General features: G+C 31.9%; 1 protein-coding gene across 1 annotated transcript in view; it reads left to right on the forward strand.

The window, feature by feature from the left end:
* Positions 1-5,067, forward strand: part of LOC148279092 (uncharacterized) — a 40,371-nt gene extending 35,304 nt beyond the window's left edge. The window contains exon 23 of the mRNA XM_088230470.1: positions 124-5,067. Within this exon, the coding sequence (XP_088086596.1) occupies positions 124-308 (185 nt within the window). The 3' untranslated portion in view covers positions 309-5,067. The remainder of the gene's footprint in view (positions 1-123) is intronic.
* Positions 5,068-15,194: the final 10,127 nt, after the last annotated feature.

The raw sequence follows: 15,194 nt of genomic DNA on the forward strand, positions 1-15,194 counted from the left end.
GAAACTGGAAATAGGGTTGTGATAGAGCGGAAATCTCATCTTGGGTAGTCTGCGACACTATCATGGAACCACAATTGGACAATAAGGAAATAGAATACAACTAATATGTCTCTCATTTCCCAGACGGGGGTCACAGCATGGGCCCCGCCCTGAGCCCCACCTCCAACCAGCTGGCGCAGTGGTTCAGCCCGGAACTCCTCGCGCAGGCCACCGCCGGCAAGCTGCCCTCCGTCAACCTCGCCCCCAACGTCCTCTCCCTCGAGGAGCTGGAGCGCATCCAGCACAACGAGGCCATCGTCCGCAACTAGGCACACTACACCTGTAATCTGCTGTCCTCGTTAAGGAAATAGACAATAAACTACGTACTTCGTCGTCTTGGTTGTGAAAATAATTGTTACCAAAAAATATCGTAAAACATTTTAATTCAGTTTACTAGTTGACGAAAAATACGTATTTCAGTACTGATTTATTTAGTAACCTTAAAGATTTTTTGTATTCTAGATATTTCAAAGAAAAATACGAGGTATGTTCAAAAGTATGTTCCGTTTGACTGGCTAAAGACAACAAGTACATATTTTTTTTAAAAAATCATTAGACCTTAAACTATTTTAATTTTTTATTTACATTTTGTAGGCACCTGTAGACGCCCGCTTATTCGTCGTCGTGTATTTTATCATGGCCGTCATTAAACCGTCTCAGTCTTCTCATAACCATTGAATCACTTGTTCTCCGTACACCTCGCAGATCTGTCGATGAATGTGGACCGGCTTAGTGTTCTTCGCATTGAGGAAACGAAAAACAGACCATTTCTCGCAGGCGGCGAGTATTCAAATTTTATTTGGCATTTCAAACAAGCGCCACATTTAAAGCGTGCACAACGGTTAGCTAACTCGTAATGGCGTCAACTCCTCAGCAGGTCTGGGTGAGAACCACGCGTGCTCAATACTACCACCGGAGCGCTGCGATGGCAAGAAACACAAACGGAACTTGCTGTCTGGATATAATCTCGTATTATGAAATATTTTTTTTACAAAAGAGATGCTGGTATTTTCACCACTAGGACGACGATTTATTTTGTGTGAAATCACTAAATTAAAATGTATGTATTGAATTGTAGCGGTTTCAGAAGACAACTGTTGTTTCGTCAAGGCGAAGAGAATTTTCACTCCTTGACAAAGGAACAGTTGATTTTTGAAACTGGCCGGCAATTAATTTTAATTTACTGATTTTAAACAAAATAATAAGGCTATACGTACATCACTAAAGTAAGAACAGTGGAGTGTTAACCAATCCTATGAATGCCAAAGTAAAATGCACTAGTCTATGTCATTACACCAAGGGTTTTGTAATTTATTCTTTTTATTTGTCAATATCTATTTCTAAAAATCATTTAGACAACATTTCTAATCCAAAATACAAGTTCGATGATCACATTCGTCACAAAATTTTCCACTTGACCATTATTTTAAACCTTCCGAGATCATTATCCCTAATAATATGAGAACCTCATTTCTTCTTCTTCATTCCCTTTCCACACCTAATGGTGCATAGGGCACTGCATTGGCACGCAAATCGCAACGTATCTTGATCATTTTTGTTACATGAAGGAAAGATGGTCAGTCTTAATTTTCAGGTTCCAGTCCGGGAAATGAAGCAAAACACTGAGAGTTGTTATTTTGCAATGGATATGAGAATATCCCTGAAGGGGTTTTGTTAAATCCAAGTGGTCGGGTTGGAAAAATGTTTTTTTTTTTCTAGTATGACATAGGTTAATGCATTTACATGCGCGTGGCGTTCATTGGGTTAATAATATGGTATGGCACTCTGACCTATCCAACAGATGAATCTTGAACTTGTCTAGGTCATAATATCCATAGGTCGTGTCTATGTCTCGACCTAATGCAAGTTTGACCGTTTGTTTATCCCGTTGCCACTGCACAATCAAATCCAATTATGAACCTTAAAATTGTACCAACAATAGATAAAAAAAAAACAAACTATTCCGTTTTTTTTTTACGCCTGTTGTAGGGGTAGGCGCTGAAGGCTACACCATTCTGTGTTTGCATATATACCAGGCTTCCTCTACATTCATACATCTCATGCACGCACACTGATCATTCCAACTTTTCACATGTCTAACACAATTTCGAATATCTGTGTTGAAATATCATTGGATAAACTCCGTTAGAGTTAAATCCAACAGTTATTTACAATGATTTGGATGTTTTCGTAATATTTATTTATTAATTTACATGGTATAAAAGTACCTTCCACATGTTGGATGGAAACAGTACATGAATTCTTATTAATTTTTATTTATCATCTTTTTGAAATTGCAACTGCTGGCAGGCTGCCTAATTTCATACTTAAAACCATCGCTTGTACATAATTCCGCTTTCCTTACTCTCACCCGCCTCTAGTGGGGCATAGAGCGATCTATCGGTACATCTCTCGCTCTTTGCTGATTTTTTAAATGTCTGAATCGATTTGTTAACATTTTGATGTCATCTAATCCATTCTAATGTCTCAGTTTATGTGCTTAGTTGGGTTTGGTTTGCGTTGGCAACCGTTTTACTGTCCCCAGTGTTTCGTAACGTCCCACCGTCACACTTAGTACAGTATCGTGACTGTTTCCCCAGTGTCAAGAATTTCTCTTTTCGATTGCATTTGCGTTATAACATAATCGTTTTGAGTTTTGGCAAAATACATTTACCAAATTAGTTTTAAGCCGTTTGGAGACATTTTGAGTGTAAATTATAAATTTGTGTGTTTTTTTTCATTATATCTTAAGTTTAAGAGGAAAGGTTTGTTTGGAATATTTTCTCTGCGTGACTGAATGTATTACGCCCACTGTAAATTTTCCATTAATGTACTCATCTTAAAAAATAACCTACATTTGGAGGCGTCTCTGTAAATTATTATATCGCGATATGGAGTTATGTTTATTTACGATGCATTTAGATACTTATACGAGTTTCAGCAAAATATGTTTAAAAAACATTTCTCAACAGAATGATCTTCACATATATGTTTTTTTTTATTTCTTATTATTTAGTATTGTAAAACTTTATTTAATATTGTAAAACTTAAAGAATCAACGGTGATTCTATAAGTTGCGGATGTATTTTGCTCTGACTCACGATTGAATAAATGCAGCTCAAAAGATTGACACATCTGTTTCCAACTACTAAGTTCAAATTGAATGCTCGACCTTAAATGACTCGTTCTGCCTGATTTTCAAGGGACTATGTCTTTTGCTCTCGGAGACCACATTTCCTGTAGATTAAGCGATAGAGAAATTGTTTTCTTTGCCCTTGGAGCTCGACGAGTAATTATAATTTGGCATTTATCTCTATGGACAAATTGTTTTCTCATTCTCTTCCATAAATTACCTTTAAAACGATTCAAATTTACTGTTTAAATATTTGCCGACTGGTTCGCTTCGTGAATAAGTATCTGTTCTTGGATTTCAAAGTGTAAATTGTCTTGTACGGAATGTTGAATAAATTGTGTCTGTGGGTATTGCCTCGCTCTCCCGAGCAGACCTCTACGGTACTAGTAGAAATATTAAAGCATCGAGCTACAAGGGTAAAATTTGAAATATGTATGTGATATTAGTTTGTAGTGATACAATTTCTGCCGCTGTGTTAGTATAACTATAGCGCATTTTACTTTAAATACAATTATAAAATAGCTATATATTTCTTGTATTTATTATAAAAAGTAATGCGATCCCACAAAGGAGTTTTAAATACATAAAAGTTGTTTAACTCGCATCTCTTTTGGCATTTTATTTATGTGTCCGACTACGTTAAGAAAATGGCGTACTTTTGTCGGTTATACTGGTTTGAGCAAATCGGTCCGAATTACCCAAATTGCGTACTAATAGTTATATGAATGAATCTTGCAGCAACAAGTCATTTTGTGTCCTTTTCATGACAAGAGGTTTTCTTCTTTTTTATTTTTTCTGATCTCACAATATCGAAACTTTTTATTTTATTTTCCCACCTCGTACTACGGCTGAGGCTTATTTATAATTTGTGTGACTTTTAATATGCCGGTTTCCTCCGCGCCCCTCGTACTAACAAATACCACGGATTTAACTCGATTACCTGCCGATGCTCGATCACGGTACGGCTCTCTATTTCTGCTCGAGGATACACAAGACCTCGCATCTAGAAGGTCTAAAGGTATATTCTAATCTGTCTTATCTAGCCCACGTGCTGGATTTTTTTGCAAACTGTCTTTTAATATTAATTGTTAAGCATCCCCTTTTGAAAAATTTAATCCGGAACTAGGAATTCCACTTCTAGTTCCATAAGGTTTGGCATATTAAAGCCCTGTTTACGAAAATCCGCATATCTTCATCCTTCGACTGATCACTCTTCTCCGATTGTTTGAAAATGGAGTACCAATCTAGTCCACGAACGAATCAGCAGCATCGAGATGTATCTTTCTATCCTCGCCATCTTCTGAAATATAAAGTCAAAGAAACATGTTTTTTCTGTTATGCTTACAAAATTGCCGTATGTATTAACAATAAATAGTTTTTTGTTTATAATCTCTTATATCCAAATAAGCGTAGTAGATAGTGTATATTCATATATCTTTTTCGAGAAACTGTCCCTAATAATGGAGACAAAATTGAATATTTGGGTTGTGTTAAAAAATATTTCAAAAACTATCGCAAATTAGATTCCTTATTAGTAATTAATTTCTGATTATTGGAAAATGATTAACTGTGAAATGTAATTGATATACAATGTGACTTTGTAATATGCACTATCATTCAGCAGACATGTGTAATATTTATATTGTAACTAATGCGAGACAAAACTGGAAAATTGTTTCTAGATGACTGTTTATTTGATGGGAAATTAAGAAATGCATAAAGTATAACATGTCTTTAAATGTCAATTAGTTAATAAAGCAACTGGATTGAGTAACCGGATGTCCGAAGGAGGATGTTGTAAACTTGATATTTCTCGGAGGCGGCGAAATTGACCTAATAACAACAATTGGCTACAACATATTGGAACTGATCAATAAAGAGCAAACATACAATTGTGTCTCGTCTTTTATTTCTACAAATATTTGTTCAATATTTCAACTTTTACTTACCTATAAAATATATTTGTTGCTATGGAATCAGTACCTTTCTGACAATCAAAGAAAAAGAAAATTGTAAGGAGTACAGATCTTCTGACAGGACACACAATATGAATAGTAAAATAATCTTCAAATGATAGCAAGGAAGGAATGTACTGAAAATGGATGCAGGATGTAAAGTATTCCACGCTAAGGAAACAATGTCTCCTTTATAAATAGTTCATTTTAAATTGGAACTGCTTAAATAGAAAAACATTTTTTAAATAATTCAACTTACTATTTACTCAAAATATTTTTCTTAAAAAAACATTTGCATTATATTCATTTTTCCTTTCATTCCTGCTCCAAATATACACATACAGGTCGCGTTATATTCGGGCCAATATAGAATAGTATTTATTATGTGTACAATCACTAAAATGGATTTAATTTGCCAACCGGTTACAGAAAACAACCATTCCTTTAACTAAGCGGTTTCTGTATGCAGTGGTTAAGATGCTTAACACAAAATTAAATGTGTTTTTTTGGATGTTCTGTGCTGTAATTCACCATTAATTGGACATCCTGGCTTTTTTTATTTTCTCACTTGTTATGTATATCACTTGTTTATTGCTTTTGAAATGATACAGCGAATTGGAATCACGTTAAAAACCTACTTAAATATGTCCAGCAAAGTAATTAAGAAGCAATTAGCTTTGATGAAGGAACTCATTTACGAGCTTATAGCCACTTAGCATCTTTTTTTAAATTTTCCTACGACGATTCCGATATTTGGCAATCCAGATGACTGGAGTTCGGATAAACGGAGTTATACTGCACCTAAAATAGATCAGTGGCCATATTCTTTGACTAATATGTTTAATAAATTCATTCGAATCGTATGAGAGGGATCGGGAGTGAAATATTATTCTGATTGCGTCAAGAGTGAGGATGGATGCATTCATTCCTGCTCCAAAGCAGTACATTGCAAACAAACTTACGAAATTAAATTGTGACAGAATAAGCCCGCAGTTAACATGTGTAATCACATCCAGACTACAAATTCTCAGACACAGCATAAGGGGTAGGTTGGTAGGTATTATTTATTGATAGAGGCTTCTATTATTAATAATTATATCATATATTTCATTATTATTATTAAGTGTGATTATTTTTCACTAGGTGATTAGTGAGTTCAGAAAAGTTTTGTTCCCATGTAATGAAATTTTTACTTGTTTTACCAACATATGCAAAAGGGCATGAGTCACACTTTAGGAGATTTATTTCTTGAAAGTTTGCTACCTATTCTAGTGCTATTTTATTAGTGCAGAGCGAAATTCTTCTCCATTCAGGTGGTAAGATACGAGTATATTATGCTGTGGAATGCAAAGTGCAACTTGTTAATTTAAATCCAAAATGTTAAGTAGGTATGTGAAATCAAAATACATATATTAGTTTAAAACATTTATTGACAACAAATATAAAATTAATATTATATAGGTATAAAAAAATCTGACAGCATATAAAAAAACTAAATTTCAAACAGAAAAAAACAAATCGATATGTACACATAAATAGCGTTCCTAATAATAAAAATAAAGCAATTACGTTTTTAAAATGATGCATTATACTGTTACAGTGTGTATCCCAATATTAGTTGATATAGGGAATCCAATCCAGCACCATTTTTGTGGGATCGGTGATGCGGGATTGAAATAAAAAATGAGCGCAGACGTCTTTTAATGTTAAATTATCCCGGTCCCGGCCTCATTAATAGGTAATTAAACAACTTTCTTAATGGAACTCACGATTTTGTCTTCCTTTGGCGTATTACTGAGCCGATAAAATGATAGGCTTTGTTTAGACCATCATTGTTTTTTTCGTTTTCAGCATGAGTTTTTTTAAGATAAATTTGTTGTGTTAACAGAACATTACAGAGTATTAATAATGATAGATTTGCATTCTACAAATATAAATTCGTTAGTTGAAAACATCTGCCTTGCCTACTAAGCAATAAAGGATTTTTGTTAAATCGAATGATAAAAATCTATCACAAAATGATCTGTTACAAAATTATATCAAAGCAGAATTTGGCAGGGTGTAACGGCTGATTCTAGATTGCCGAACCCGCTGGAGCAGTCTTGCAGCAATGATAACGAGGTTCAACCAAGCAAACGGTGCATATCTAAAGCTCTTATTCATCTTAAACTGACATCATCTTCCTTTTCTTTCACTGATGAAGAATTTATAATATTGACTGATATTAAACATACTCTAAAGCCAGTAAAACTTGCTGTAAATGTTTTATGTCGCAAGGATGCAACTGTTACTGCGGAAACCACATTGTGTTTCATGATCAACAAACTGAAAAGACAAAATAATGGACTGAGCCAGAAACTTGTAACATCTTTATCTCGCCGGAAAAAAGAACACCGCCCATCAATGACTGGCGTGTTGCTTTACTTGGAAAATCCAATCAAATATCTAGAACAAAATTTAATGTTTACAAATAAGGAAGATGATACATTCTTTTTTCCAAGTTCAAGTAACACTAAGAACAGAAATTAAGAGTTTGATTGAGAGACTGCTAGTAAAGGCGCAGCCACAACCATAAAAGTATATATTTTTTTAATAGTCTTTTATTTCATACAGCACTTCATAAACGCATGAACATAACTACTTAGAACAAAAAGTACGATTTAATTGGCGATCCCGCAGATTCGCAGGATTGATTTCCTCGATCCCGCAGGCTTGAGATATTGATGCGGGATTGGATTCCCTAGTTGATATACAAATGTAATATTAACTAACCAAAGGAAAAAAAAGTAATAAATTGTCAGCTTTCTGGCACAAGTAAGTAACTACATTTTACTATAATTAAAATGCAGTTCCACCAAGAAATGTCAGTAGAAAAACTCAATACATTTTGCTAGTTGTGAGATATTGCACTTAGAAATTTAAAAGCTCATCCCAAATCAACAATTCAAATAAAACGAAGTTATTTAAAATATTTTATTTTTAAATTAAGATTGTTTAATGCCATTTATAAAGACAACTCATTTTTTAAAAATTTGTAGTTACCAACTTGTTCTAGAAACCTGAGGAAATAATAGAGTGATTTTTCTGCAATTTGCCAATTTCACTGGAACCTCTTTTTACAGTTTTAAAATAATACAGTAAAAATATAAAATGACATTTTTTTATTTATTATTAATTAAACAATGCGTAATAGTAATATGACTATTTGTTTTTGGAATTCTCTACATCACTCTTTTACTTACTAGGCGCAAGGGAAAGGTGATACTGAATAATCTGTTACAATTAAAGTATTTTGTTGTCATGTTGTATTTTTTTATAAAATGAAGGTACAACAAATAGTAAACAATTTATTTTTAAATCCCGAAATGATTGTTACGCAAGGAAACCTATCTGCCATTGTTCATTTTCTACACGGTACTGTGTGGAACATATACCCGTAAAAGGGTGTTCCGTTGTATTTATGTATATTAGAATTATTTCAATAATAACCCAAAATAAATTGAAAAGATGTAAAATATTTTTGATCAATAGTGAAGAGAAGATCTAGAGACTATGTATAAGTTTTGAACACAGTTAAAATTAGCTTTAAGCCAAGTGCATAAAATATTACAAACTTAAAATAAAATAACAATAACTTAGTATTGTTTTGAAGCGAATGAAGGTTTTCAAAAATACAAGTAATATGAGAGGGTTGAACATTGAACTTTGGTTTTGTTGGTCTTCCCAAAAACAGTCGTCATGGACAGTGGCATTTTTGCTTTTAACCCTCTCATATATGTTATGATTTTATTTATAAAGAAAACCATTAAATTAAAGAGTTGTATGTATGTTACATAAATTATTCAACAGCGAAAGAGACAAATAGAAATATAATTATTTCAGATTTAACTTTTCTGAAATTCTTCTATCAAAAAAGATGCCATAAAGATAGGAACATATCAGTTGCACAATTATTCGAGGAATTAAAAAAAATAATAATTTGTGATTTCAAAAGGTCAACAACACTCTCAGCCAAACTCACGTTATCTTATATGTTGGGATAAATATGTTGGAAAAATAGCTACTAGTTTCAATTTAGTATTCAAGACAAGAAAAAATTAGTTAAAAAAAAACGGAAGCTTTCATGTAACAACTGATCAGGATACCCTATGTTCCATCAGTAAGAAGAGTGTATTAAATTATTATTTCATAAAAAACAAGACGGAATAAATTTGCAATTTGCTACGAGTTTCAATTTTGTTAAAAGAAATATTTGCTTTGATTTACCAAAAAAAAATTTTTTTTTAATTGGCTATTTTCTGTTACTCGTAAATAACAGTGTTGTGAAACAGGAAACAAATTGTGGTCAAGTGGGTTCGAACCTCCAGATCTGGCGTCCACAACACTTACTACGGAACCACAACCCGTCATTTATGTTTTCAAGAAACATTCTTGTAATTTAAAAATGGGCGGATATGAGAAAGTATAATATTTGTTTGTGATAATGATTTGAATACCAATATCGCATCAGTTGCAAACAGTTCAAACAAAATCAAAGCACATTTTTATTAGCTTCAAGCCAGATTAGTCAATGAAGACATTATTAACACAAATATTCAAAAAACTAACTTAAGTAAAAATGTACAAAATAATACAGGGTTACATAGGGGTATGTATTTGTTTTCCAAAAAATAGATTTAAACAAAACTACGATATAATAAGCTCATGACTAAGTTGTCAATGGAACAAAAGGTATTACATTATACTATTGTGTATTTATAATACAATAAATTATTTGGAAGGAAGAATTAACATTAGTCTAGTAATTTCATTGGCAAATCATGTTTTATTATTGATTGCCTATATTTCATAATGATACTTCACAATAAAGTTTTACCTTTTAGTTTCAAAAAATGGTAAGACGATGTATAAGAATTTAGCATATTGTGTTTTATAAGAAATGTATAGTTTGATTTTACATAAAAAAAAAAAAAACTATTTATAAGGAAATCTCAGTAGTGTTTCCACGAGATTTTTGGCATGGACAAATTGTCGAGTATTGCATATATATATTTTTTTTTTGTATAATTTGCTTCTGCGATATGCTAGACGGTGTCATTTTCAGGAAGCACTAGCTTAATGAATGTTTTTATTTGGAAAAATCTTTTTATCGCAAAATGGTGAATTTTTTCTTATAAAACAATGAAATAACCCGATTTTCATATAAATTGTGCGCCATTAGTCTTATGTTTTTATTAAAAAAACATTTTAACCAGAAAATACTCGTTCTATTTTTATTTGGAAAATAACCAAAGATTAGTCAGGTGTTATTATTCCAAAGTGGGAATGTTATTTACATAAAAAAAAAAAATTTTAAAAACCATCGAAATGTATAAGATTAATTTTATATGAATACTATTTGTTTCTACACAAATTCACCAAAAAAAACTGCCTCTTAATTTGCTAAAAATTATCTTTGATGCGAGCAGTCAAAAAATATCCTTACATAAGAGGTAACAAAACAAAAATGCTGCAATAGAACTTAGCAATAATTAAGGAATCAACACCCACAAAATATTATGCAAGTTAATGTTAAAATTAACTGTCAAACAGTTTCCTCTATATAATAATATAATATAATATATTATATTTATGTATGTGACATTCACACTATAAGCTATGAAGCAGACATTAATATTACATTTGGGCACACAGAAAGTCCGTAAAAGTTATGCTTACTTCAAATTCACATTTTTATTTCAAATAAACTAAATTTAGAAAACATGTTTAAATTACCCTGACTACGTAATAATATTGCCAAAGGAAATTGTAAATGCCGTAACGAACAAATTTATAGAAAATTTTCCCTTTTCACCATATTAAGTTTTATATTCTATTGATCTTAAATTTTGAAAAACAAAATTTTACGTAAATTTTTTATGATGAAAACATTTTGGTTGGTTTTTCTTTTTAAAACATTTTTCTCTTCGACAAACTTGTACAAAATTTGTCCCATACAGCATTTTAAACTTCCATTGGCAATGTAATACACATCCAAAATTCTGTACCTAATGAGGAAATATACATTTAATATTTAACATTTATAAATGGTAAAACATTTGCTAATCTAAAAATGTAAGCTCTTTTTCATCGAATTAAACTGCGTTAATGTGCGTATGAAATAAGCCCTTGAGCATTTTTACTGTAAGTCCTCGAGTGTTTTTACTGTACTGAGAAACAAATTATTTTACAATTTTAGTATGAAAAATGAACTATTTCATAGACCAAACATTGCATGTTATTAAACAATTATTCGCCAGTTGTTTCAAATAAAAAAGTCATTTATTTCACACAATTATTTCAATTAATAACAATCATTCTTAGTATTCTATGCAAAGCTTTATTTTTACCATTTTATTCAATAAGAAAAATATTTCATTTTAGTTGGCTACATTTTTTTTCCAAAGACTATGCACGCACACACACACACACACACGTGTTGACTATAACATTGATAAATAATTATTAATATTTTGTTTTACATATCAGATGGTAAATAATGATACCTCTTTGTAAGTAACTTTGTTTTCAAATCAGTAATATATAGTCAGATTAGACTGGCACAGGACAGAAAAACTCAATTGTTCATTTTGCGATGAGGAAATTTACTGTTTTTTTTTTAAATTTGTTAAAAATACATATTTATTACTGCACTAAGTCAAAACATTATTTTAGAAGATGTGCTGTCACTCTTATTGTTCTATGAAATCTGTGGATTTTTTCCACTATGGATAAATAGGTATTGTTGACGATTCCACCCTTAAGCTAGGGTTTCCTAGGACAGCGGTGCTCGTATCTTAACGGCCGTAGTGAACGGTGATGCGGTGGACAGCCGTCGTAACGGTGACTAGAGAGTGGTTTCCTAGGAAAATGATGTTAAACGGTGTTGATAATACCGTTTTCCTAGGAAACCACTCTCTAGTCACCGTTACGATGGCTGTCCACCGCACCACCGTTCACTACAGCTGTTAAGATACGGGCACCGCTGTCCTAGGAAACCCTAGGTTCAGGTGCGGAAAGGGAATTATGATGATGATGATGTATATTATTAGAGGAAATACATATTTTAAATGCACTCGTTAAATATTTGAGGAACATAATTATTGTTTTTGTTTTATCTGTAAACATTAAAAAAATATATATGATGGCTCACAGCATTTTAAACAAAACATATTCAGACAAAAGGTTTGACTAATGGGGTTAAAGTTAGTCTAAAAGGAAATTCGGAAGGCGATAATTCTAGATTATTCCATCAGTTCAGTCACAATATAAAAAAATCACTACCCTATCCAGACGTGAGGTCCAGTCTCATTCTACATTATGACCGACACATAATACATAAAGTGTGTACCCTCTACAAGACGAAATATTTTTTATGTTTGGTATATGCATGAAGACACAATTTGACTCCCTTCAACTTGATTATTTTGTTACTTACGCGAAAGATATTATTATTTATCACTCGATAATAAAGCAAAATTTGATTCCAATATTTAAGACATTAAACATTTTCTCTTTGCTCTGTTTTCTATAACTAGACGTTATTTTCAAATCATCCACTTGTATTCGTAAACACAAGCGAATAATGACACTTCAATATATATGATAGCACCACGTTTCACATAATTACTGTAACTCTCAATATTCAGTCGTATCTCCAACTACAAACGTAAACAAGCTAATCGGTCACTCCCAATCGGAAAGTCTGTAACATTAAACTGACTATTACTCGACTAAAGAGCATGCACTGTGAATATTACAATTAAAGATTTAAAGAAATGTTATTACCAGCTTTATACTTCATACCTGCAAAACCAATATATATATCATTATAGGCCACTTATGACGTAAAGCCACCATAGTGTAAAATAGTTAACTGTAGCTGCATCTCAAAAATACATCCATTTGTTTTATATAGACCATTTTGAAAATTCTTAAAAATATCACTACATAGTTTTTTTATAAAAAGTTAATATTCAACAATGTTTTGAGTATGTCTAAATGTTTGTAGACAGACTGGATTTCACTCCCTAGGGAGTTATTAAGGTGTAAATTTATTGCAACAGAGAGGAAAAACATTTTTGAGAAGAGAATATGGAAGTATAGGCATTTACAGGGCTTATGACCTGTCATTGGCTGGTTTAAGCGGCCACTTTACACATTGTGTAACTAAAAATTGTAAAAGTTTTTTCGGGTGTTGCCTAGTATGTAAAAGAATTCAGCCAGATGAATCTCTCTCACATCAATGAATGTTTCATCACTTATACTTCACAAAAGTCAACAGACAGAAGAGTTGAGGAAATGTGGATGCTTAAACATAGACAGACATGTGAATGTTACACAGTGTGTAAAGTGGCAACTGAAATCAGCCAATGATGGGTCATAAGTCTTGTAAATGCGTAGACTTACACATTCCCGTCTCGAAAATGTTTTCGCTCTCTGTTGCAATAAATTTAGAGTTCATAAGTAAATTGAAGTACAATTGAAATGAGGAAGTTCGGCGCGAAGAGGAATTGGATGTAAAAAAATGTTTTCTTATGCACAGTAAAAATTAGAGCATTTAATTTCGTTGGCGAAGCTTCTCAAAAAAGTATGAAAAAATTCATAAAAATGATTTTAATAAAAATGAACTACATTAAACTAAGTCACAAAATCTTCCGAATCGACGGATAATACTGTTGTGATAGATTACCGTTTCCGGGAAGCCAACTCACCAATCAGCAGAACTCATGGAAGAGAATTTGTGACGTCATATGCGCAATAATTACAAAATTAAAAAAATCATAGCGTTGATAATGCGAAACATAAAAATACTTGAAATTTTCAAAATAATTTTTAGAGAGTCTATTGATAAATAATTTTAAAAAAACACTGAACTTCCTCATTGACATACAATGAAATCAATCATTTTGGAAGAAAAATTACTGTTTGCACATATGTACATGTATGCACATTGTACCAAATCTCATGTAAATCGCCAAGCTTTTTTACAAAAAAATTAAGAGTTATGGACTCTTAATTATTTACATAGATTTATTTTGGAAACTCTTTTTCACTTGTATCACAAATGACAAAACAAAATTGATGTTGGGTGCTTTTGTGACTAAGATTCCATCAAACCCACAATTAAGTATATAAAAAGACAATTTGACACACGCAAAAGAGATAAAATATTGGTTACAAAATACACATTTGTTTCTATTTTACAACTAAATTTCAAATATTCTAGAAGTTTAACAATGTATTTACATGTTTTTAATATTATCGTTATATTCCACAGTAAGGTAAGGTTGCTTGCTACATTCACAATAGTTATTAATAAGTCTTCAAAGTATAAGATTAGTTTTATCATTCGTTTCTTGAAAAAACCCACAAAATGGATACTTTTATCCGTAAAAAATAAATATTTAACAATTTAAATCTCTAACACCTATTTCTATTATTACGTACAGTGAAAAATATTACAAAACACATTTATTACACTTATGAACAATGTCTTTTTATAGACGTAGGGAGTTACTGGGATCATGTTAACTTATATATTATATTTGGCTCAGCTATATAATGTTATATAGGTCGTATAAATATTTAGTTACATGAAAGCATTCATTATTACCACACAAAACGAATGCGTGTTACCACTGTATTAGTTGGATAATTATTTTTAAATAATTATCTTTGAAATCGATAAAAAGAACTCTCAAAGTATCACCGAGAAACGCACATTATTTACACAAAAATAACTGTCTAAAAATAATATAACTATGTTAGAAAATGTAAAAAATACTTTTTAAATATCTATTACAATAACGGAATTGTTTGAAAAATATACACGGGCATCGGTAGTGATCTGTGGAATTACTCTAAAGCACCAAATAAGGTTTGTATACTGCCACAATTTGCGCAGAATAAGAAATGGGTAATTTTTCTTAGCGTTGGTATTAAGCACTGACTTCATGGTTTACTAATGACTAAGACTGTATTCAAATGAGCAAACTTTATATTTAAACCACGCCCGCTTAGGTGCG

The sequence above is a fragment of the Micrasema longulum genome, unplaced genomic scaffold (assembly GCF_059751315.1).
Source record: "Micrasema longulum isolate JH-2025_06_02 unplaced genomic scaffold, ASM5975131v1 h1tg000769l, whole genome shotgun sequence".
In the NCBI taxonomy this organism is placed as follows: Eukaryota; Metazoa; Arthropoda; class Insecta; order Trichoptera; family Brachycentridae; genus Micrasema; species Micrasema longulum.